The 26,808-nt window shown below is 40.0% G+C and overlaps 1 protein-coding gene across 9 annotated transcripts in view; it reads right to left on the bottom strand.

The window, feature by feature from the left end:
• CLC-E (chloride channel E) overlaps positions 1 to 24,921 on the bottom strand; it is a 64,642-nt gene extending 39,721 nt beyond the window's left edge. Inside the window, exons 1-2 of one of the 9 annotated variants that reach the window (XM_010272355.2) lie at positions 24,259 to 24,398; positions 13,523 to 13,634 (exon numbers count right to left, since the gene is read on the bottom strand). In XM_010272355.2, the coding sequence (XP_010270657.1) occupies positions 13,523 to 13,591 (69 nt within the window). In that variant the 5' untranslated portion in view covers positions 13,592 to 13,634; positions 24,259 to 24,398. Of the gene's footprint in view, positions 1 to 13,522; positions 13,635 to 21,158; positions 21,175 to 24,258 lie in introns of those variants that run through there. The other 8 variants (XM_088889783.1, XM_010272356.3, XR_016077388.1 and 5 more) reach the window with 8 other exon arrangements.
• Positions 24,922 to 26,808: the final 1,887 nt, after the last annotated feature.

Here is a 26,808-nt window from a genome sequence, read left to right as displayed (position 1 = left end):
CGGTGTTTTCAACAGGTGTGCTCTGTTGATTTTCGGTGTTCAAAATATTCTGTTTATTTGAATTTTGAGATTATGGCAGACAAGAAATCAGTAGTTATGTCGGATGTTATTCCGGTGATGTCAAAAATAACTGAGCATAAGCTTAATGGCTCTAATTATCTGGATTGGAGTAAAATTGTTCAACTATATTTGCTGAGTATTGCTATGGATAACCATTTGACTGATGACCCTCCTAATGATGACTCGAGAAAGTCTTGGTTGAGGGAGGATGCCCGTTTGTTCTTGCAGATACGCAATTCCACTGAAAGTGAGGTGGTTGGTTTAGTCACTCACTGTGGATTTGTCAAGGAATTAATGAACTATCTAGAGTTCTTGTACTCCGGAAAGGGGAATATTTCCCACATTTATGATGTGTGCAAAGCCTTTTACAGGGCGGATAAAGGCGATAGATCTCTTACAAGCTATTTCATGGATTTCAAGAAAACATATGAAGAACTTAATATGTTGCTTCCGTTTAGTACTGATGTGACTGTTCAACAAGCTCAGCGAGAAAAGATGGCTGTTATGAGTTTTTTAGCTAGCCTATCTTCTGAATTTGAGACTGCTAAATCTCAGATTCTTTCCAGTTTAGAGATCTCTTCTCTACAAGATGCTTTCAGTAGGGTCCTTCGTACAGAATGTTCTCCACCTGTTCAGCCTAGTAGTGCCCTTGTCAGCCGCAATAATACATCTGAATCAGGGAGACAACAATACAGGAGTGGTAGTGGTAGGTCAAGTAACTATGACAGGAATACTAATACTCGTGGACAGGAGTTAGGAGAGATAGTGTGTCATTACTGTCATAAGCCAGGACATATGAAGCGAGATTGCAGGAAGTTGCAGAATAAGAAAACTCAGTCGGCCCATATTGCATCCACCACGGATACTTCTGAGAAGTCTGTTATGATATCTGCAGATGAATATGCCAAATTTGCTCAGTACCAAGAATCATTGAAACCCCAATCTACTCCTGTTACTGCCATCGTCGAGTCAGGTAAACCCAATACATGTCTTGTTTCCTCCTCTTCAAAATGGGTCATTGATTCTGGAGCTACAGATCATATGACAGGTAATTCAAGTCTGTTTTCTACTTTTCAGTCACATAAATCTACCTCTCCTGTTACTTTAGCAGATGGGTCAACATCTTGTGTTATTGGGTCTGGCACAATTAGTCCAACACCATCACTTCCTTTGTCATATGTTCTTAGTTTACCTTAGTTATCATTTAATTCAATTTATGTTAGTAAACTCACTCGTACCCTCAATTGCTGTGTCTCATTTTTTCCTGATTATTGTTTATTTCAGGATCTTACGACGAAGAAGATTATTGGTAAGGGACGTGAGTCTGGAGGTCTCTACATCCTTTATACACAAGTTCCAAGATCCAATAGCCTGTTCTGGAGTTGTAACCCCTTTTGAAGCACATTGTCGGTTGGGCCACCCCTCTCTCCATGTGTTAAAGCAAATTTGTCCTCAATTTCAGAATTTGTCGTCATTAAATTGTGAGTCTTGTCAGTTTGCTAAACACCATCGTCTTAGTTTGAGTCCTAGAGTCAATAAACGAGCTAATGCTCATTTTGAATTAGTCCATTCAGATGTTTGGGGTCCGTGTCCAGTTGAGTCCAAAACTGGGTTTAAGTATTTTGTTACTTTTGTTGATGATTACTCTCGTATGACATGGTTATATTTAATGAAAAATCGTTCTGAGGTGTTTTCTCATTTTTCTGCTTTCTGTGCTGAAATTAAAACTCAATTTAATGTTTCTGTACAAATATTGAGAAGTGATAATGCTAAGGAGTACTTGTCAGAATCCTTTCAAACTTACATGCTTCGGCATGGCATTCTTCATCAAACTTCTTGTGTAGATACATCATCTCAAAATGGGGTTGCTGAATGGAAAAATAGACACCTTCTTGAAACTGCAAGAGCTTTGTTATTTCAAATGAAGGTTCCTAAACCTTTCTGGGCTGATGCAGTTTCCACAGCATGTGTTTTGATTAACCGTATGTCTATCCTTCAAGGTAAGACTCCTTATCATGTTCTGTTTCCAAATAAAACACTGTTTCCTATTGAGCCTAGGGTATTTGGGTGTACATGCTTTGTTCGGGGTGTTCGTCCTCAGGTTACCAAACTAGATCCAAAATCTTTGAAGTGTGTTTTTCTTGGGTATTCTCGTGTTCAAAAAGGGTATAGATGTTATTGTCCTACTCTTCACAGATATCTTGTGTCAGGTGATGTTAATTTCCTAGAAGATACACCTTTCTTTCCATCTACTCATTCAAGTCAGGGGGAGGATGATGATTTGTTAATCTATACTGTCACATCATCTGGTTCACATCCTATTGAATCTGCTCCTGCCAGGCCTAAGCCACCTACAGTACAGGTTTATTCTCGGCGACCAACCCCTCCGGATCCATGTCCTGCACCAGCTCCTTCGTCGGCAGATCCCATCTCAACTGATCCTGTTCCTTCGTCATCAAAACCAGTCTCTAATGATGATCTTCTTATTGCTCTTCGTAAAGGTAAGCGTAAGTGTACTTATCTAGTATCTTCATTTGTGTCTTATAATCATTTGTCGTCCTCTTCTTGTTCTTTTATTGCATCTCTTGATTCTATCTCTGTTCCTAAGACTGTTAAAGAAGCCCTTTCTCACCCTGGATGGCGTAATGCTATGATTGAGGAGATGAATGCTTTAGAGGACAATGGTACTTGGACCTTGGTAAATTTACTTGCAAATAAGAAGGCTATTGGGTGTAAATGGGTGTTTACAGTTAAAGTCAATCCTGATGGGTCCATTGCCCGATTGAAAGCCCGTCTTGTTGCTAAAGGATATGCTCAGACTTATGGAGTGGATTATTCTGATACCTTTCCTCCTGTTGCTAAACTTACTTCTGTCAGGTTGTTTATTTCTATGGCAGCTACTTATAATTGGCCCCTTCATCAGTTAGACATCAAGAATGCTTTTCTTCATGGGGATCTTCAAGAAGAAGTTTATATGGAGCAACCGCCTGGCTTTGTTGCTCAGGGGGAGTATGGGAAAGTTTGCTATCTTCACAAGTCTCTGTACGGGTTGAAGCAAAGTCCTCGTGCCTGGTTTGGAAAGTTTAGTCAGGCAGTCGAGAATTTTGGTACGAAGAAAAGTAAGTCTGATCATTCTGTTTTCAAGCACTCTGCTGCTGGCATCATTTTGTTAGTTGTGTATGTGGATGATATTGTCATTACAGGGAGTGATACTACAGGGATTTCATCCCTTAAATCCTTTCTCCACACTCAGCTTCATACCAAAGATTTGGGAATGTTGAAATACTTCTTGGGTGTTGAAGTAACAAGAAGCAAGAAGGGAATATTCTTATCTCAAAGGAAATATGTACTTGACTTGTTGTCTGAGACGGGAAAGTTGGGAGCTAAGCCATGTATTACTCCAATGATTCCTAACTTGCAGCTCACAAAAGATGGTGAATTATTTGAAGATCCTGAGAGATATAGAAGATTGGTTGGAAAGTTGAATTATCTTACTGTAACTCGTCCAGATATTGCGTATTTAGTTAGTGTGGTGAGTCAGTACATGTCCTCTCCAACAGTTAATCACTGGACAGCTGTAGAACAAATTTTGTGCTACTTAAAAGGAGCACCTGGGCGAGGAATTTTGTATGGCAATCATGGTCATACTAGAATTGAATGTTTTTCAGATGCTGACTGGACAGGATCCAAGGAAGATCGAAGGTCTACTTCAGGCTATTGTGTATTTGTTGGAGGGAATCTAGTTTCATGGAAAAGCAAGAAGCAGAATGTTGTCTCACGTTCGAGTGCAGAATCGGAATATAGAGCTATGGCCAAGTCTGTGTGTGAAATAGCGTGGATATATCAACTTCTGACTGAAGTAGGTCTTAAAACTTCAGTACCAGCCAAGTTGTGGTGTGATAACCAAGCTGCTCTTCACATTGCATTTAATCCTGTTTTTCATGAACGAACTAAGCATATCGAGATTGATTGCCATTTCGTTCGTGAAAAGATTCAGCAAGGTTTGATTTCCACAGGTTATGTGAAAACAGGAGAACAACTGGGAGATATCTTCACGAAGGCTCTTAATGGGGTTAGGGTTGATTATCTTTGTAACAAGCTGGGAATGATTAATATCTATGCTCCAGCTTGAGGGGGAGTGTTACAGACTGTATAATTAAAATAGGAAGATGTTACAGACTGTATAATTAAAATAGGAAGTAAATACTAGGGAGATATGATGTTACAGATTGTATAACTAAAATAGGAAGTAAATACTAGGGATTTGATTAGTCTTCTTTCCTAATATATTCTTTCCTAACATAGAATTTGTAACTTGTATATATACATACGAGATTGATGAATAATACAACAAATTCTTCTTCTTCCTCTGTTTACTCTTATTTTACAGTAAGATGATCAGCAAGTTGATCTTCTAACTTGACAAAAGGCACGCAAATTTCTCCACTAACTATCCTTTCTCTAATGAAGTGTCTGTCAACCTCAATGTGTTTTGTACAATCAAGTTGGACTGGATTATGAACAATGTTTATAACAACTTGGTTATCACAATCAAGTTGGAACTTCAAGTTGGATTCCAATCTCAAATAGCAAGGTCTTCAGTCAAAGCAATTTTAATACATCGTGAGCCATATCTCTGCACTTTGATTCTACATTGGATCGAGCTACAACTAACTGCTTTTTACTTCTCCAAGACACAACATTACCTCTCACCAAAGCACAAAAACTAGAGGTGGATCTCCTATCATCCATAGAGCCTACCCAATCAACATCAATGTAAGCTTCAACCTTGAGATGCCCATGGTTAGAGTACAACATTCCTTTTTCCCAGGCACCCATTTAAGTAGGCAAGAATCTTGTTGACTGCCCGCATATGTGAAGTTCTTAGATTATGCATATACTAACTCACCACATTCACAGCATAGGATATATTAGGCCTGGTCAAGGACAAGTAGAGAAGCCGACCAACTAGTCTTTGGTAGACACCCTTATCTAGAAGAATGTCTCCATCATCAGCACTTAGTTTGTGATTGGGGTCAATGGGAATTTCAATTGGCTTGCACCCCAACTTGCTAACCTCATGTAGGAGGTCAAGCACATACCTTCTCTGCACAATGAAGATCCCTTCCTTTGACCTTGCTATTTCAATTCCAAGGAAGTATTTGAGCTTCCCAAGATCTTTAATCTCAAATTCAAAAGCAAGAAATGACTTGGATATTCCAGAGCTATCATCTCCGGTGACAACAATGCCATCAACATACACTATCAGTAGAATCACTAGTCCATTAACCCTTCTTATAAATAGAGTATTGCGATTGAGTGAACCCAATTTTAATAATATACATTCTAAATTTGCCAAACTAATCTTTAGGAGATTGCTTGAGCCCATAAAGGAATCTCTTCAAACGGCAAACCTTTTCCCTAACACTCCTGGGGGTGTTAGATAGTTTTGTATGCCCTTAGCTTCAATCCGATTTGATGTACTTTTGTTATTTAGTGGAAATAAATAAAGTGCATGTTTGATTCATGTTGTTTGGTTTAATTTTGTGTAAGACCCTAAAACTGGACACTTATAAAGACTCGTGTTAGTTTTAAATGTTCACAGCCATTGGATAAGTCTGGGGAGATTTATCCTGCCAAGGCTGATACTGATGTGCCACCAAGTGTTGGGATGGCCTGTCTCGGCCACCAGGGTAAGACCCAAGGCACATGCAGTATGGGATTATTCGAATCCTTGAACCGGACCAGATTTCCAGTATTGCCCTGGACCTTGGAGATAGATGGGCAAAACTGGAAAGTTACACTTGACCCCTAGACTCGATTATGACACTTCACTAGGTGTCGGATCGGACTGTCTTTGATATGCCAATCAGTGAGATCCTTAGATAGGGATCAAAACCTGGGTATGTTGGGACAGTCTGAGAATTCATCTGAGTGGGTGATCATAGTGATAGGATCAGCCCCTTTGTCGGACAAAGGTAATGATCGGGAATGCACTCTCTGATGGAAACCAAACTGCCGGTAGTTGATTTCAATCGTTGGAATTTTGTTTTGCAAAATTAATATATTTATACATATATGTACGGTTTCGAAATGTTTGCAAATGGTTTTAATTCCCGGGATCCATGTGAGTGGAGAGTGCGGCACTGTTCCTTGCAGCCAAGGGAGAGGTCTTCTCTTATCGAGCAGTGCTTGATCATTAAGGGCTGAGAGGTTAAGTGTAAGACCATTTAGGATAATACCTGATGGGCTAATCTTGCACCTGCCCACAGTCCCTGGGTTTTTATAAGATGGCTTGGCCCAGGGACCACTTAATGTAAGTGTTGGGCCCATAGGGTCCATGTGATGGACTCAGGGGTTCACTGAGTTTTTCAGTGAATTCGGCTGGGCCTTGTAATAAAGGCTGGGCCAAACCCATGTGGCTGGTGTGCAGATCAACGCTTGGGTCCCACGCCATACAAAGAAGCCCAACTGGGCAGCAGATTGGAAACTAGTTAAACACTGAACACTTAATGGGCCAAAAGCCCATTTCGAGCTGGGCTGATATGATCACCCATGTATGGGGCGAATCTGAGATTAATGTTAGTAAAAGGATAGGGCCTTTAACCTTATCCACTCTAGGAGACCAAATTCAAAATAGATTTGAATCTGATAACCTCCTGATAAGATCAGGAGTAAGCTAACTTAATCTGCAGATAGGATTAAGATAATCCCTTATCCAAATACAAATTTGGATTGGGATAACTCCTAATTAGGAGGTTTCTTAATCAAGAAGAAAGGAGGAGAAACCCAAGAGAAATATATCAGATTTCGAACCAAGGTTTTTTAGTCAAAAAAAAAATAAAAAGAAAACCCCCTGCAAACAGAAATTAGATCTCATACAAAACTCCAGAGAGAAGAGAAGCAGTTCAGCCATCTTCGTCCCAGGAGTTCTCCTCCAGCCGCTGCCATTCCCTCTTGCAAGATTTGATCTTTGCAGCAACAGGAAGTCAAGAAATCAGTTCTTGACATCAGTCTTGCGAAAAAGACTGAGAAAGATTCAGTGTTCAGAGTTTCCAGAGGATTCTTGTGAAGGATCCAGTGTGTAGGACGCACGCTGCTGGTTCCGTTCCATCCACAGGTGTGTCATCTTCAGCAGGAGCGGATCTTGGTTTCTTCTTTGGGCGTGAACACCAACTTTGGGAGATACTGCTTCTCCGGATCAGGTATATTCCTCCCTTTTGCTTTTTGGTTCAGATCTGGTTCGATTATGGTTCAAGTAGGATCCTTGAATATAGTATTCTAAATTTAGGGAATATGATTCCCAGTTGGGAGGTGGGAAAATTTTTGAAATTCGCCCACCCATTCCACAATCTTTTGGCGTCCATTTTATGGATCCTACCATTCTTTCAGGGGAAAGATCCATGTAGACCTCGTCTTGAAGATCTCCATTGAGGAAGGCATTCTTCACATCCATCAAGTATAGAGGCCATGAATGGTGTGGAACAAGAGACATAATCACTCAAATAGAGTTCATTTTGGCCACAGGTGCAAAGGTATCCTGATAGTCAATCCCATAAGTTTGGGTGTGATGTGGACGCTGGCAGCAGCAACAGTAATTTAGTGATCTCAGCAGCAGCAATTTAGTGTTCTCATCCTATCTTATCTATTCAGTATTCTTGCCTTATCTGCTTTCAGTAGTAGGGATTAGTAGGAGTCTTATCTATTCAGTGTCTTATCTTATCAGTTCAGTAGTATGGATTAGTAGGGAGTCTTATCTTATCTTATCTTATCAATTCAGTAGGATGGATTAGTAGGGAGTCTTCCTAATTAGCAAGGAGTCTTCCTAAAAGTAGGACTCTTATCTCTTGTAATCTCCTATTTAAGGAGCTGAGAATATTGAATAAGATCATCGAAAATTTCAATCAAGAAAGAGAGCAAAGGAGAGTTGGTGATCTCTTGAACAAATCACCATTAAGGCGCCAAGATAGGTTCCTCAAGAAAAGGGAGGAACAAGGGAAAACAGGAGGTTTTCCCCGTGGACCGACCCGTGACGAGATCCTATTCCTGGGCCCATAACAATTTGGTATCAGAGCAAGGCGTCATGGGTGACTTTGAGCAATTGACATCTAGGGTTCATGATCTGGAGCACAAACTCGTGGAAAACAGCAAGGGGGTGCGCGAGATCAAGGACGACGTCCGAGAATTAAGGTGCTTGATGGAGTTGTACTTTTCCAGCAAGGAAAGGAACCCGGAAGGGGCTGCAACCACAACCGGCCGCCGGCCAGACATGGCAAAATCGTCCGGCGAGCAGCAGGTCGTTGCCCTAGCGTAGGTTAGCAACACCCAGAATGTTCCGATTAAGTAGGAATCTGGCGTCGTCGAGGATTCCATCGACGAGAGTTCAAAGAAGAATAAGAGCAACTACTCCAAGGTCGTCATCGCTGGTGAAGGAGCTTGTATGCCTCATGTTGCGGCTGCAAATGTTGCAAAAGAGTGTCTGTTAGCTGCAGTCAGATCAGATCCTAGGGCTGCACATATCTGGGTGAATCTTGCTAATGCATACTATTTGGCTGGTGATCATAGAAGTGCTAGAAAGTGCCTGGAGAAGGCAGCAAAGCTGGAGCCTAATTGCATGTCACTCAATATGCTGTTGCGCTTCATCGTATCAAGGATGCAGAAAGGTCTCAAGATCCCACTGAACAACTTTCATGGGCTGCGAATGAAATGGCTTCAATACTCAAAGAAGGGGACTCTGCAACAATTGAGCTTCGGATAGCATGGGCAAGACTTGCCATGGTTCACAAGGCTCAGCATGAAATTGCAGCAACGTTTGAAACTGGACATAATGATTTGACAGAATTGGAAGAGCGAGCTCTGTACACACTAAAACAGGCAATAGAAGAGGATCCAGATGATGCAATTCAGTGGCACCAGCCTAGCGTTCACAATCTTTGTACTCTACAGTTCAAGACATCTCAGAAGTACCTTAAGGCTGCAATTGCCCGCGACAAAGAATGCAGCTACGCATGGTCAAATCTTGGTATCTCACTGTAGTTGTCTGAGGATGAACCCTCTTCATTGGAACCCGATCCAGGAGGGAGTCTTATCTTATCTTATCAGTTCAATAGGATAGATTAGTAGGGAGTCTTCCTAATTAGCAAGGAGTCTTCCTAAAAGTAGGACTCTTATCTCTTGTAATCTCCTATTTAAGGAGCTGAGAATATTGAATAAAATCATCGAAAATTTCAGTCAAGAAAGAGAGCAAAGGAGAGTTGGTGATCTCTTGAACAAATCACCATTAAGGCGCCAAGATGAGTTCCTCAAGAAAAGGGAGGAACAAGGGAAAACAGGAGGTTTTCCCCGTGGACCAACCCGTGACGAGATCCTATTCCCGGGCCCATAACAGGGTGTACCCTTTTTCCACCACCCTAGCTTTGTATCTTTGAATTAAGCCATCAGACCAGTGTTTAACCGTATACACCTACTTACAACCCACCAGGACTTTACCCTCAGGAAGTGGAACAATCTTCCAGGTTTGGTTCTTTATGAGGGCCTCAATCTCTTAGTTCATAGCATCATTTCACTAAGGGGACTGCATTGCATTTGTAACATTACAAGGAAGAGAAACAGAGGAAATGGTAAAAATATAGGCATGGTAGGAAGGTGAAAGGGCATCATAAGGAACATAGTTAGTGGTGGGATAGTCAATGCATTTCCTTTTTACTTTTTGAACTACAATGAGAAGGTCAAGGTCAGGGTGTGAGATATGAGGCTCAATAAAAGTAGGATTAGGAAGTTTAGAGTTAACAAGAATCTTAGGATAAGGGTTGCTTTCAAAATTACCTAGAACTAGGAAGTTAGATTTTTGTGGACATTCAGCTTCATGAGTAACCTTCCTTTTGCACCTTATGAACCACTGCTACCAAGACTGCTACTAAGGAATAGGGGGAGGAGCAGGAGCAGGAGTACTATCATTGTAAGTGCGAAGAGAAGAAGATCAACAAAGAAAATCCACAAAGGCAAGAACAGGGAGACAAAACAGAGTCCGATCTTCATTGATGTTCTCCCCCAGAAGAGAAGGACGATGTGATTGAAAGAATGGAGTAGACTCAAGAAATGTAACATCCTTAAACACATACTGTCAGCCATTGTGAGTGTTTTCTTGGTAAAAAAACATAGTAGAATATCAGAATAGTGAGAGAAGAGAAGGGAGAAGAGAGAAGAGGAGAAAAGTTTTGGAATAAAAAACTAAAGCTAGTGGTGCTAGCCTTTTGGTATCTATGTTAGGGCAGCCCACTCTAATAATAAAAGAAGAGGAAATTACATATGTGCTCCTATGGCACTAAAATAAGAAAAAAGACTAACATATTCAACACTCCCCCTCAAATTGAGACATAGATATCAATCATGCCCAACTTGTCACATAAGCCATCGTGTCGCGAGTGATGTAAGCCCTTTGTAAATATGTCTACAAGTTGCTCCTTAGAACATATGGAGTACACACTTCCCCATTAACAATTCTCTCTCTGATAAACCTCAATATGCTTAGTTCTATCATGAAGAACCGGGTTGGCTGCAATGCTGATGGCAGCCTTGTTATCACAATACAAAAGACATGGGGCTATCAACTGGAAAACCCAGTTCACTCAACAAATTCTTTATCCACATAGCTTCAACCACCCCATGGGACATTGCTCTATACTCGGCTTCAGCACTAGACCTAGCCACCACACTTTGTTTCTTGCATCTCCATGTGACTAGGTTTCCTCCCACAAAAGAACAATACCCACTAATGGACTTTCTGTCATCAACTGATCCAATCCAGTCAACGTCTGTATATACTTCAACCTTCAAATGCCCATTCTTCTAGAATAGTAAACAAGCTCCTGAAAGTTTCTTTAGATACCTAAGGATTCTCTCCACTGCCTCTAAGTGTGTGGTAGGAGCATGCATGAACTAACTAAGAACACCCACGACATAAGCAATGTCTGGTCGGGTCATGGACAAATACAGGAGCCTTCCCACAAGTCTCTGGAATTGCTTTACATCCTTGATAATCTCACCACAACAGTCACCCAGTATGTGGTTTGGATCAATGGGAGAGTTAGTTAGCTTAACCCATTGTTTTCCTGAATCTTGTAACAGATCTAGGATGTATTTCCTTTTGAGAAATGAAGATCCCCTTTTGTGAGCAGGTCACTTCAATTCCAAGGAAATACCGTAAGGGACCTAGATCCTTCACCTCAAATTGAGTGGCTAAGAGGTCCTTTAGCCTTTAAATTTTAACTTTCCACCTGTGATCACTATAGTAGGAATCTGTTGAATTAAAAAATATGAAAGAAAGTAGTTTCTTGAAGAGAGAAGGAAGAGAGAAGGAGAAGAAGAGAAGTTTGAAAGAAAAGAGAGCAATGATCTAGCCGCCCCCTTCACTTATTATTTATACTAAAATAATAGAATAGTACAAAGACAACTATGCCCTTATAGGGCGGCAAAACATAAAACAGCATATATAACACTCAAAAACATAATAAAATTTGGACTCACATAACTATTGTGGTCCCCACCTCCTATCTAACAACTAACACAAAACATCTATTCAGAAAAACATCATAAAACTAATTAATCTTCAACAACTATGTCATCAACATACACTATCAAGGCTACAATCTTTCCTTCCCCTCTTTTCACAAATAATGTATGGTCATTTTGGCATTGTTTGTAGCCAATCTACTGCATAGCCAGGCAAAACTTGACGACCCAAGCTCTTGGTGATTGTTTTAAGCCATACAAGGACTTCTTTAACCTGCACACTTTCTGTTCTTTGCCTTGGACACTAAAGCCAAGGGGTTGTACCATGTACACCTCTTGCTCAAGGTCACCATTCAGGAAGGCATTTTTAATGTCTAGCTAATGAAAATCCCAATCAAGATTTGCAGCAAGAGAGAAAATAACTCTAATGGAATTCATCTTAACTATTGGAGCAAAAGTTTTTGCATAATCTACTCCATATACTTGAGTAAACCCTTTTGCCACCAACCTAGCCTTATACCTTTCTATTGTGCCATCAGCCTTGTGCTTCACTGTGAACATCCACTTACACCCTACCGGTTCCTTACCCTCAGGAAGATCCACCAACTCTCATGTACCATTTTTATGTAAGGATCTATCTCCTTTCATTGCATCTGTCCATTCAGGTACTAAGAGAGCTTCTTTCACATTTTTAGGGATAGGGACATTGTTAATGAAAGAAAGGAAAGCACAAAAAGGAGGTGAGATGTTCTCATAGGAAACAAAATGGGAAATAGGATGCTTGGTGATACAAGACCTAACTCCCTTCCTTTTTGCAATAGGGATGTCTAGGTTATTAGCAAATTAAGTATCAATAGGAAGAGGATCAGAAACATCAATAGGAATAAGAGTACCTAGTATAGGATCTATCCCTGATGAATCTAATGATGCCGGTGGTACAGCTTCAAGTTGCTCCGCAGCTCTTAAACTCAGCTGGCCCTTATGACGAAGAACAAAAACACATAACGGAGGAGGGTCAGGCAGAGGGGGAAGAACCTGAACTCGTTTCTCCTCCACCTTACTCTCCCCCTGAGGAGAAATAGGGAAAAAAGGGCACTCTTAAAGAAAGACACATCCATAGACACAATATTTTCTAGAAACGGGCTCAAAACATCGGTAACCCTTTTGAGAAGAAGGGTAACCCAAGAATACACAGGGAATGGTACGAGAATCAAGTTTACCACGAGTAGGAGACATGCCTTGAACAAAACGACAACCAAACACACTAATGGAAATGGAGAAGAGGGGAGCTTTGGGAAATAGGAGTTGATGAGGGGCCTTGTACCCCAACAAGCAAGATGACATACGGTTGATAAGACAAGCAGCACACAACACAACATCCAACTAAAAACATTTAGGAGCATCCATGTGTATGAATAACCCACGAGCAATTTCAAGGAAATGACGGGTTTTTTTTTCCGACAACACTATTTTGTTGAGGGGGTTCTAGCACAAGAGCTATGATGGATAGATCCACACGAAGCAAAAAACTCCATGAGATCACTATGAAAGTACTCTTTCACATTGTCTAATTGGAAAATTTGGATCTCCATTTGAAATTAGGTGAATATCAAGTGTTGGGAATGTTTAATAATTTTGGGTACTTCATCTCTAGACAGCATGGGATACACCCATGTATATTGAGAGTAGTCATCAACAAGTGTAATGAAATATTTATATCCATTCTCAGATGTCAAAGTAACAGAGCCCCAAACATTAGAATAAACAATATGGAAAGGAAAATCATATTTATTATTCCTTGAAGTAAAATGATTTCTACAATGTTTGCTCAACTAACAAGTTTGACATGTGAGTTCAGACACTGACACTAACTTAAACAAATTTGGAAACAAAACTTTCAAGGATTGAAAAGATAAATGAACTAAACGACTATGCCAAAAATAGACTTAACTCTTACTAGACAGACTCTTGGACTCAATAACCACAAGACTTGCTTTATTTTCCAGCATGTAAAGACCATCCACCATACGACCTCTACCAATCATCTTCCATGAGGCCAAATCCTGTATCACACAAGAAAAAGGGAAAAAGGTTACTGAGCAGCTTAACAAATTTGTTATATTACTAACAGAGAACAAATTTATAAGTAGTTTTGGGACATGTAGAGTATCAGAAAAGGTGAGTCCAAGAGGAAGGGAGATGGTTCCTTGACTAGTGATGGTGGAGAAAGAACCATCAACAAGTCTCACCTTGTTTCGACCAGATAAAAGATGATAAGATTGAAAACAATTGACTTATTCGTCATATGGTTTGAGGCTCCAGAATCTATTATCCGAGGGGAGTCTAAGGGATGAGAGGACACATGAAAAGCTATGGAAAAATTACCATTACCTGATGTAGATGCAAAGGAAGTCAAGGGGCGAAAAGTAGAATCCATCTGGCAAATCGCCCTCCCATACAACTCCAAATGGTCATGGAAAGAATTAATGATATCTTCCATGGGATCAATCACAAACAGTGATTTAAAAGGCATGCCTAAGTGCACAGGCGAGGTGCATTTTAGGGTATGCGCCTCGCCTAGGTCCTAGGTGCAGCCCTTTCAAAAGGCGCACACCTAGTGCACCTAGGCATGCGCCTGATGCGCCTTGCACCTCAACCCAGGCATGCACCTTTTGAAAATTTGACACTTTTTTGCTTTTTTTGAACATAGCGGCTGGGTCGAGGGCTCCACCGGCCCCCGGCAGAGAACTCCTTTTTCCATCTTTTGTCCACTCTTGATGGTTTCCCCCTTCCTCTTAGAGTCTTTGGTTATGCATGTGTTTTTTTTTTTTTTTGATAAATGTCTTTGGTTATGTATGTTTCATCCATGTCAAGGATCCTAAGAAGACATAGTTAGATCCTAGGGCTATATGGGATGTCTTTCTTGGGTATTCTCCTACACAAAAGGGCTACAAGTGTTATGATCTAGTTACCAAGAAAAGGTATGTCACCAAGGATGTGGTTATTTTCGAATGTCAGTCTTTCTTCCAAACTCTTAGGAATTCTCATCAAGGGAGACTCGTAGGGTGGAAGAAGATCCCTCTTCTCCTTCTCCTTTTGTGTCGTTCTCCCAACAAACCCAAGTCACTCCATTTCTGATGCTTTACACCTATTCCTGACTTGGATCTTCCCATTGCTCTTCGTAAGCCTATTCATTCTTGTACCCTACAACACCCCATTGCTAAATATGTTTCTTATTCTCGTTTATCTCCCCATTATTACTCTTTTGTGTCTTCTCTTCCTTTTGTCCATGTTCCCACTAGGTACTCTGAGGTTGTATCTGATCCAAAATGAAGATAACCAATTAACGAGAAAATAAAAGCCTTGGTGAAAGCCAAGACTTGGGAATTAATGGATCTACCAGAAGGTAAGAGCACAATGGGGTGTACATGGGTATTCACTATGAAACATAAGGCAGATGGTTCATGTTAGTGGTGTTAGTGAAGGGGTATTTCAGTCTTTGTACTTGTTGAGAATGCTGATGTGTACTGTTATATTAGTTCGAGTGCCTCTTACTTTAAGAAGGGCACTCAAGTCTTTTCCAATAAGTTAATAATATAATAACAGGTCTAGCCGAATCAAGGGATCAACTTTTTCCCTAATTCGAACCAGCCTTTCTCTCTTTTCTCTCTTCTCTCTTTTCTTCTTTCCTCTCCTACTTCTTGCTGTCTACTTTACTCTACAGTCAACGAACAAGACAGAATTCTATGGCAGGTCAAACTTCAACATGGTATCAGAGCTAGGTTCACCAAATCAGACTTGCTAGAATTCTGCCTTCTGCGCATTCGAATTAGGGTTTCACTTGGGGTTCTCAGTTGTGAGTTGGAGACTGGGAAAAGGGCTGAAAAGGAGTGATCGCCCTCTTCCCTAGGAGGTCTCTATGCCTCCGATTGTGTCGTTGGTGATTGGTTGCTGTGGTTTCTAAGCCCTAGTTAGGGCTGGTACGTGTGGTGCAGTGGTGTCTTAGCCCTTCATATGGTTGGCCTTCAGGCGATGAGGTAAAGTTTTTTTTATATATTTTTTTGTTATGGAATACATGAGAGGTGTAGTACAGTTCGCATGATGGGTTTTCAGATTGCAGTATGCTAGGGTTTATTCTGGTTTGTGTGTGATTCGAATGGCAATAGTGTCTACTGAATGGTCAAGCTTCCTATAGTTGTGGATTAATGTTGGTGGTGTTACAAGTGTGGTTTTCAGCTTTTGATATCGCTGAAATCAGTGTGTAGACCTCGGTGAGTAGGGTTTGTGGTGTTGCAGTTCTCAGCTGTTGAAATCAGTGTGCAGATTTCGGTGAAGTGTCTGTGTGTAGTGTGCAGTGTGTAGTGCTCCTAATTCAGTGCTCAGAATTAAGGGAGTTCGGCAATGGCAGATAACAGTGATAGTAAACCTAGTGTCATGATATCTACTGACTACCTGAATGTCCAAATGACCTCCATTAAACTGAATGGAGAGAATTATGTCCCTTGGGCCAAGTCTGTAGAGGTTTTTCTGAAGGCGAAGAAGAAAGTGAAGCATATAAGAGAGGAGAAACCCCCCGCTAATTCTCAGGAGTATGAAGACTGGGAACAGGAAGATGCACAGATCATTACATGGTTGTGGAACAGTATGGAACCTAAAATCAGTGTGAACTTCATGTTTCTTGACACAGCCAAAGAGGTGTGGGATCATGCTAAGAAACTGTATTCAGGTCAGGATAATACCACTAGGGTATATCAACTGTATCAGGAATACTTCAATCTACAACAGGGAAATCAGAGCCTTGAGGAGTACTATGCCAATGTGAGGAATATCCGTAATGAGTTAAATGTCTATCATCCTCTCACTTCAGATGTCAAAGTTCAACAGCAACAGCGAGAGCAGCTTGATGTGACACGGTTTCTGGTGGGGCTGAAGTCTGAGTATGAACCAGTACGAGCCCAGATACTAGGGGGATCTGCTCTTCCATCTTTAGAGGAGGTGTTTGCTCGTCTTCGGAGGGCTTCCATTGGATCTATGGACTCTAATGTCTCCGATAAATCAGCATTTGCAGTGTCAAGAGGCCGAGGTGGCAGAAGTGGGACTCGAGGAACCCAGCCAGGCAGGAGTGGTAGTGGTGGATCTACACATATCCGTGGTGGTGGTCGTACTGGAGGCAGAGATTCAGGGGGAGCTCGTGGTAGAGGACGTGGCTCGGGTCCACGGAAGTGTACTCACTATGGTTTGGATGGACATACCATTAACTACTGCTATGACTTACATGGTCCTCCCTCGACGTGGGCCAACCATGCCATGACTAGTGACACCAGTTTCAGCTCTACACAGGAGAAACGGTCAGCTGACCCGATGCCTTCTACTCCCTCAGATGGTCCAGGCAAGGAGATGGTGAGTGTTCCTCGTGATGAGTATGAGAGGTTTGTTCAATCCAAGTCGCAGCAGAACACAGCTTCCTTTGCACACTCAGGTATGGCTTGTTTGGCATCCACACCCAACCCCTGGATTATTAACTCTGGAGCCTCCGATCACATGACGGGAACTCCAGGTGTGTTTTCATCTCTCACTCATTGCTCAACATCACAATCTGTTACCCTTGCTAATGGCTCCACGTCATCTATATGTGGCGTTGGTAATGTTGACCTAGACCCTGTATCCCTATCCTCAGTTTTATATGTACCTAAGCTTCCATTTAATCTTATGTCTGTTAGTAAGCTGACCAAGTCCCTTAAGTGCTCCATCACTTTTTACCCTTCTGTGTGTTTTTCAGGATCTCAAGACGGGGATGAAGATTGGTGGAGGGCATGAAGCCGGTGGACTGTATTATCTTGATGGTGGTGGACGAACGTCAACGGCTCTTCAGTCATCCATTTCTCCTCTCCAGTGGCACTGTAGATTTGGTCATCCTTCGCTGAAAGTGTTGCAGTCCTTAGTCCCTTCATTGAGTCAACTTTCTGTTTTAGATTGTGAGTCTTGTCAATTTGGGAAACACCATCGTGTTCCCTTTCGTTCTAGGGTCGATAACCGTGTGTCGAGTCCTTTTTCTTTAATTCATTCAGATGTTTGGGGTCCTTATAAAGTGATGTCATATAATGGATACCGATATTTTGTTATTTTTGTTGATGACTGTTCAAGAATGACGTGGCTCTATTTAATGAAAGAAAGAAGTGAATTATTTTCCATCTTCCAGAAATTTTATGCTGAGATCCGCAATCAATTTGGTGTTCACATCAAAATTTTCGGTTCTGATAATGGTCGTGAATACTTGTCTTCATCTTTTCGAGAATACTTGGACCAACATGGCATTATACACCAAACTTCATGTACCTATACTCCGCAACAAAATGGGGTGGCTGAGAGAAAGAACCGCCATCTTGTAGAAACGGCACGCTCCCTCATGCACCACATGAATGTTCCCAAAACTTTTTGGAGCGATGCAATGCTCACCTCTTGTTTCTTAATTAATCGGATGCCCACGTCTATCCTTGATGGTCGTTCTCCTTTTAGTGTCTTATTCCCCAACATGTCTCCGTTTCCACTTTCTCCTCGGGTATTTGGGTGTGTCTGCTTCGTTCATAATCTGAGTCCCGGAACTGACAAGTTAGATGCACGTTCCATGAAGTGTATCTTCCTTGGTTATTCCCGAACTCAGAAAGGGTACAAGTGTTATCATCCTAGTTCTCGTCGTTCCTTGGTATGTGCTGATGTTACATTCTTCGAGTCTACTCCGTTCTTCGTGGGGTCCGGTGCTGCTGCTTCCCCCACATCACCACCTCCTCTTCCTCTTCCTATGGCTGATCCACCTCCTCTGGTTCCAGTCATGCCTACGTCCTTGCCTCCAGTGCCACCATTGGTTGACCGTCCACCCATCCGTCACGTGTATACACATCGCCCACGTGTACCGGCTGCAGCTCCTCCAGCTTCATCACCGTCGACAGATCCAACTCCAGCTCCGACACCAGCCTCCGACCTAGATCTTCCTGTTGCCTTACGGAAAGGTAAGCGTACTTGCACCCTTCACCCTATTTCCAATTTTATTTCACTTACCCACCTCTCCGCTTCCCATCGCCAATTCATATCTTTGTTATCCTCCGTGGTTGTTCCTAAGGATGTCCAGGAAGCCCTTACCTCTCCAGAGTGGTGCCGTGCTATGGAAGAAGAGCTCTCTGCTTTGCATCATAATCACACTTGGGATCTCACCGCTCTTCCTTCTGGGAAGCAGGCTGTCGGTTGTAAGTGGGTGTATAGTGTTAAGTACTTGCCAGATGGTCGTGTTGAGCGCCTGAAGGCGCGGCTGGTTGCCAAAGGGTACTCCCAAACCTATGGCATTGACTACACGGAGACGTTCTCCTCGGTTACTAAGATAGGGTCAGTTCGTGTCGTCATCTCTCTTGCAGCTATGTCTGATTGGCCTCTCCATCAGCTCGATATCAAAAATGCCTTTTTGCATGGGGATTTGCTCGAGGAGGTCTACATGGAGCAACCACCCGGGTTTGTTGCTCAGGGGGAGGATGGTAAGGTATGCAGACTTAAGAAGGCTATTTATGGACTTAAACAGTCCCCTCGAGCATGGTTTGGTAGGTTCAGTGAGGTGGTCAAGAAGTTTGGTATGAAACAGTGCCAAGTTGATCACTCTGTCTTCAATCTTGACTCTTCGGCAGGTAAAATAATATTGGTGGTGTATGTGGATGATATCGTTGTGACTGGGAATGATAAAATGGGCATTGACAGATTGAAGGCATTCCTACAGGAACACTTTCAGACAAAGGACCTTGGCAAGTTGAAATACTTTTTGGGCATAGAGGTAGCAAGATCTAAGCATGGCATTAATTTGTGCCAGAGGAAATATGTGCTTGATTTATTGGAAGAAACAGGATTGTTGGGTACTAAACCGGCTGAGACACCTATGGAAACAAATACGAGGCTGAGCAGTGATATAGGTGAAGTGTTTGAAGAGCCTGGCAGATACCGACGACTTGTAGGCAAACTAAACTATCTAACCATTACTCGGCCAGATATTTCATTTGCGGTTAGTGTGGTGAGTCAGTTCATGCAGAAACCTTTGGTCCCACATTGGAATGCAGTGCTAAGGATTGTGAGGTATCTGAAAGGAGCTCCTGGTCGTGGTTTGCTGTACAGAAGTGGTGGAAAACTGGTAGTAGAAGGATACACCGATGCTGATTGGGCAGGTTCTATGTCTGATAGACGATCTACCACAGGCTATTGCACCTTTCTGGGGGGTAACCTGGTAACATGGAAAAGTAAGAAGCAAACAGTTGTGGCAAGAAGCAGTGCTGAAGTAGAATATAGGGCCATGGCACATACTGCTTGTGAACTAGTGTGGCTGAGGAACCTTCTACAAGAGATAGGATATGACATCAGTACTCCAATGAAGCTCTATTGTGACAATCAGGTAGCGGTTCATATCTCTTCCAATCCAGTGTTTCATGAAAGAACCAAGCACATCGAAGTTGACTGTCATTTTGTGAGAGAGAAGGTGCTGAATGGGGTGATAGAAACTGCATATGTTAGTACGGGAAACCAGTGGACAGACTTGTTTACAAAAGGCTTGAGTCGGGGGAGAGTGGACTACATATGTAACAAGCTGGGATTATATGATATATACTCACCAGCTTGAGGGGGAGTGTTAGTGGTGTTAGTGAAGGGGTATTTCAGTCTTTGTACTTGTTGAGAATGCTGATGTGTACTGTTATATTAGTTCGAGTGCCTCTTACTTAAAGAAGGGCACTCAAGTCTTTTCCAATAAGTTAATAATATAATAACAGGTCTGGCCGAATCAAGGGATCAACTTTTTCCCTAATTCGAACCAGCCTTTCTCTCTTTTCTCTCTTCTCTCTTTTCTTCTTTCCTCTCCTACTTCTTGCTGTCTACTTTACTCTACAGTCAACGAACAAGACAGAATTCTATGGCAGGTCAAACTTCAACAGTTCAGTTGAAAGATATAAGGGTAGGTTGGTGGCAAAAGAGTTATACATAAGGAAGGGATTGACTACAAGGAGAATTTTGTACTGGTTTCCAAGCTCGACACTATTTGGGTTCTATTGTTCTTAGTTGCAAATTTCTCTTGGGAGCTACACCAATTAGATGTAAAGAATGCATTATTGAATGGAGACTTACATGAGTAAGTGTTTATGAACCCATACCTGGCTATGACTTCTAGGGAAAGGTTTGTAGACTAAGGAAAACTTCATATGGGCTAAAGCAACCTCCTCAGTCTTGATTTGAGAGGTTTTGTGGAGTTATGAAGAATGTGGGATACACTTAAAGTGGGGCTGACCATTCTTTGTTCATAAGGAGATGGGGTGATATGCTTACAACACTTACAGGCCATACTGAGATACTTCCTTGGGACTGAAGTTGCAAGATCACAAGAAGGCATATATATGTTGAAGAAAGTATTTGCTTGATCTGCTAAAGGAGACAGGTATGATGGGGAGTAGACCAACAGATACACCTATGGAGCATAATCATGGTCTAAAAGAGTCCATTGGTGAGAACTATTCCAACAAGGAAAGGTATTAAAAGTCGGTAGCAAACTTGATATGCTTGTGCCTTACCTGACTTGATACAGCTTATGCAGTTGCAGTATATGTGGTAAGTGAGTTTATCCATGCTCCCAAGATTCTCCACATGAAGGCAATTGTGAGGATCCTTAGATATTTGAATACTTGTCCGGGGAAGGGAATTCTGTTTAAGAAGCACAATAAACTTGAGATAGAAGCATATGCAAATGCTGACTAGGCAAGACCGAACAGGGACACAAAGTTTACATCTAATTGGGGGGAATTTGGTTACTTGGAGGAGTAAAAAACAAAATGTGATTACTAGATTAAGTGCATAAGTTGAATGTAGGGTCATGGCCCATGGTGTTGCAGAGTTATTGTGGCTCAAGTCTCTTTTGGATGAGCTGGGAATGAAGGTTGATTGTCCTCTTAAGTTGTATTGTGACAACAAGGCGGCAATTAATATTGCTAAAAACCTGATACAGCATGATAGAACTAAGCACATTGAGGTTGTCCAACACTTTGTGAGAGAAAAAATTGTCTCTAGTGATCTTTGCATTCCCTACATGGCCTTAGAGATGCAGATAGCTAATGTTCTGACAAAAGGCCTTCCTTCAATAAAGTTTCATGGTTTACTTGGCAAGCTGAGCATAGATGGTTAGTACCAAAATTCTCCTGCATAGCTTTCTTCCTACTCTCTTCACCTTGAACCATGGCATATACCTGACCATGTGTTGGAAGGGCATCTTTATTAGAATTTGTAGTTTAGAGAACCATATTGGAATGGCCAGTCCAACCAGAAAACTATGAACCAGTCCACTGGCCAGTTTGGTCAAGATGTAAAAACCAGTGGTGGAAAAAAAACAATCATTCAAACCAGAAAAGCAATGAACCAGTCTCGGTTTCAAAATGCCAGTCAGTTTTTACTCATTTTTTTAACTTCCTCCTAACAACTGAAGGTCATAGCTTTCCACTTAGTTGTCCCATTGCAAGATTGCATCATATTGGTAAAGCATTTGAGCTACCATAATATTCTCATCAATTTAGATTCAAGGCTGCTTGTAGAGATCCTACATGGAGAACTTGACTGGCTGTGGCTTCTCTGGTATGTTCTTTGCAATATTAAGGAGGATCTGTTGGGCATGCACTGGAAGATGGAAAATATTTATAGACAAGGTAATTGTGTAGCGGACACTTTGGCCAATGTGGCTTGTGATACTTGCATAGATCCTACTTTTGATGACATCTCTCTTCTATATGATTCCACGTTTGCAGCGCTTCATCATGATAGAATGGGGCTTCCATTTTTGCACATCACATAAGTCTAGGCTATTTTTTGTTTCTTTTTAGAGATCTTCAAACCCTTTCCTTGTATATCTATGAGCTAAAGATCTTTTTGTATAGGATAGCGTGTCAATGGGTTGACTGGTTTGACCTAGCTAGTTGAATTGGTGACCCGTGACCTGAGGGGAAAAACGGTTCTACCTCTGGGTCATTTCTCTAAGCATTGATTTGTACCCTAACCAATTCATAATCCAAGTTCAACCTAGCAAGGAATTCAAATATACAATTTTGTTCCACTTTCTTCTTCTATTCATCAAGGCTATGTTTGGTTTGAAGGAAAAGGTAGGGAAAGGAAGGGAAAGACAGGAAAACCTATACAAGGTTTGTAAAGATTCCCTACCTTTCCCTTCCTTTCCCTGCATTTTCCTTTAAACCAAACATAACCCAAGTGTACGCTCAGGCTTGAACATTTAATAATGATCCCTCTCTTCCTACATGCTTGAAGAGATGCATAGTAATCTGCAAGAGACCTCTTCCCCTGACGAAGGTGAGCTAGATCCTCTACTAACAAGTAGAAGCATCAACAATAGAAGCCATGACATAGGGGCAATTATGTTTCATTAGGTGTACCCCATAGGGGCAATTTTGTTACCCCATCTTGTTTAAGTTGCATTTAAGTGTCTCTGCACTTATTAGGGACAGAACAATCATTGCACTCAATGATTAGATTATGAAATGTGTTCAAGACGAGGGTTTTGTCAGAATTCTTCTTCACCAAGGATGAAGTTCAGGTTTTAATGCACATTTCCATTTTTTTCATTAAAGTCAAACTGGATTGGCTATTGGAGAAGCTCAAGTTCCAAGTTATTTACCTTTAACTAGTACTTTTTCCCAAGCAGTTCATTGGATATCTATGCATAAGTTATTTTCAAAGATTATAAATAACAAACATGACAGGGGCTCACATTTTATGGGTTTTCAAAGCACTATGAGTAGAGGACATAAATAATTTCATAGAACTATGGCTTTAGAAATCAAGGAAGCCTTAAGAAAAATGTAGGAAAGAGTATGACATCTAATGGTATTCCAATAGAAGTTTAGAAGTCCATGGGTGAGATGACTTGGGTGGTCTTTTTCTTTTTTATCACTAGAAAATAATTTTATTAAGGCAATCTTGAAAATAACAATAGGTTGGCAGTAATTTCCACCCCAAACAACAGGAGTATACAATTTTTCCCAAAACATTTCTTGTCTTGGGTGGTCTTATTATCTTAGTGAGATCAGTTTGTGGCCACCAGATTAGGTTTAACTGGATTTGTTTGAGGGTAACCAGGGGATTCACACCTCTAATATTGATATGAATATCCATTATGACTGGACTGTAAAATTAGCTTTTCGAATGGCATAAGTCACCATCCGGTGCATTTGTTTTGTAGTTAACTGCTGCCATTGTGGACCCATCATCCAATGTGTTAAACCTTTGGAGTCCTCACCCATTTAGCACATGTATAGAAGGGTTTCAGCTGCACTCACAAACCATGGAAGAACACGCAGATTATATTATTTCCTTTTACTGTTTATGTATTACCTAGATCGTGAGCATCCTGCCCTCTTTTTACTCTTATTGACTATTAGATAATATCGCCAAGAAGTCACAGTTATAAATTGACCAAACTAAAAAGTTCTGGCAAACTAGAACCTTAAATGTTAACTCCAAACCCTGTACCCAACAAATTATTTTCCCTTGCATTTGTAACAGTAACATATGCATCTGCCTAAGTGACAAAGAAGCATACAAATGGTGAAAATAAGAAGTACTCCTTTCAAATTTCTACTAACAGTAAGATGAATAAAAAAAAAAAAAACAAACCGCATTGTTGAAGAGCACGACACCAAGACCAGTAACAAGACCGACGACACAGGCGGCAATGACCCCAAAATTCTCTTCTGAAATAGTTTCTTCTATCGCTGTTGCAACGCCTCTTAGTTGTACCTTGTCGAACTCCATCTCATTCCATTCTTGCTTCGTGCCTCTTCCCTTATCGTCGCCATGGATGAAACCGTCCTCGTCGTCTTTGCAGCTTTCTCTGTCGGACTCTTCTGTTCTAGGAAGGCTGGAAGGAGGAAGATGAATAAAACCCAGAACGGGTTTTGTGCCGAAACGGGGGTAAGTGCTGTCTCGATTATGGTTTATGAGTTTGATTGAGGGTGAGTTGATGCAGAGAGAACTCAGAAGCGAAGGGGAACTTAGGTAAAAAGGTGCATAGCGGAAGGGACACTTGGAGCAGAAGCAGCTGGCCATTCCCATATTTTCCGATATTCTCTAACTCGCTCATCCGCTCAGTGACTCGCCCAACGAAGAGCCAAAGTTTTGAATTAGGACTGGTTAGTTATTCAATTATTCAACTCAACTTCGATGCAGGTTTTTTTATTGGTAACTAAACTTCGACGCAGGTTGGGTATAAGAACTTGCCACGTAGTTGGAATAGAAGCGGATAAGGAAAGTTTTGACTTGTAGTTGTGGTCGTTCTTTGTTTGCGTGGCTTGGGCACAGACAGAAAGCACGTCTGGTCTTCGAGGGGAAAAAGTCTGACTTTTTTTTTTTAATCAAAAAAGGAATTCATTAACTGGAAAAACCGAGATTACAAGTGAACTGAAACACCGGAGTCGGTAGTCTGTTCGGTTGTAGCCATAGAGCACAACCAATCTGGACAGTTAAACAAAAAAGAACTTGGTCCGAAAGTACCCTCTTAGCCAAAAAGTGTGCCAATCAATACAGCATCTCTTAACAAAAACAAACTGAAAATCCAGCGCTGCTGCAACTTCGAATATACTACCATGCAATCTTATATCTTATCTTATCTTATATATATTAAAAGGATATGGGTGTTCTCTGCACTCAGGAAACGAGTAGATCCCACGTGCGAGCACCTATTCTTAATAATTAATTACTAATTAATTACAGATTACTGATTATACTAATTAATAGTGTAATTATATCACTAATTAATTACTGTAATAATAATTACTGATTATCGCAGTAATTTAATAAATATATAATTAGTGATTATAATAATTACTGTTATTATAAATATTGTTAATAACTAGATATTTACTTTAATTTTACTTTGAATTAAAATTATAAATATTGTTATTAAAAAATACAGTTAATAAATTTAGTAACCCAATTTTAATAATTACTGATTATTACAGTAATTTAATAAATATATAATTAGTGATTATATTTAATAAATACTGTTATTATAAATATTGTTAATAAATATATATTTACTTAAATTTTACTTTAAATTAAAATTATAAATACTGTTATTGATAAATACTGTTAATAAATATAGTAATTATTGTTACATTCAAAATAATTAAAAATGTTATTAAAAGTATTGTTATTGATTATATTACTAATTAATTACAGTAATTAATTACTGTAATAATATAATTACTGATTATCACAGTAATTTAATAAATATATAATTAGTGATTATAATTAATAATTACTGTTATTATAAATAATGTTAATAACTAGATATTTACTTTAATTTTATTTTGAATTAAAATTATAAATATTGTTATAAAAAATGTTATTGATAAATACTGTTATTTACTTAAATTTTACTTTAAATTAAAATTATAAATACTGTTATTGATAAATACTGTTAATAAATATAGTAATTATTGTTATATTCAAAATAATTAAAAATGTTATTAAAAGTATTGTTATTGATTATTTAATAAAATATTATAATTATTGACTATTACTAATAATTAATAGTATAATTATATTACTAATTAATTACGGTAATTAATTACTGTAATAATATAATTACTGATTATCACAGTAATTTAATAAATATATAATTAGTGATTATAATTAATAATTACTGTTATTATAAATAATGTTAATAACTAGATATTTACTTTAATTTTATTTTGAATTAAAATTATAAATATTGTTATAAAAAAATACTGTTAATAAATTTAGTAACCCAATTTTAATAATTACTGATCATTACAGTAATTTAATAAATATATAATTAGTGATTATAATTAATAATTACTGTTATATTAAAAATAACTAAATAAAATTATTAAAACTATCATTAACAATTATTTAATTAAATTGTATAATCGCTTACTATTATTGATAAATATTGTTAATAACATTCTAACGATCAACTGTTCGACCGTTCGATTTGAACGAATGGCCCGTTTTGACAACAAAAATTACAAGCAAAAAATTACGGAACCATTTTGGCCACCGGTTTTGGAGTCGACAGTTCAATCATCTGGTTCGAACGGACAGTCCGTTCTAACAACAAAAATTATAGGCAAAAAATTGAATTTGTGAGGTCCATTGAGTAGTATCATATGTGTTATGTCATTTGAGCGTGTGACTCATACG

This window comes from Nelumbo nucifera, chromosome 6 (assembly GCF_055504915.1).
Source record: "Nelumbo nucifera cultivar China Antique chromosome 6, China Antique-T2T, whole genome shotgun sequence".
NCBI lineage: Eukaryota > Viridiplantae > Streptophyta > Magnoliopsida > Proteales > Nelumbonaceae > Nelumbo > Nelumbo nucifera.
This window is presented reverse-complemented; position numbering and strand designations above follow the sequence as displayed.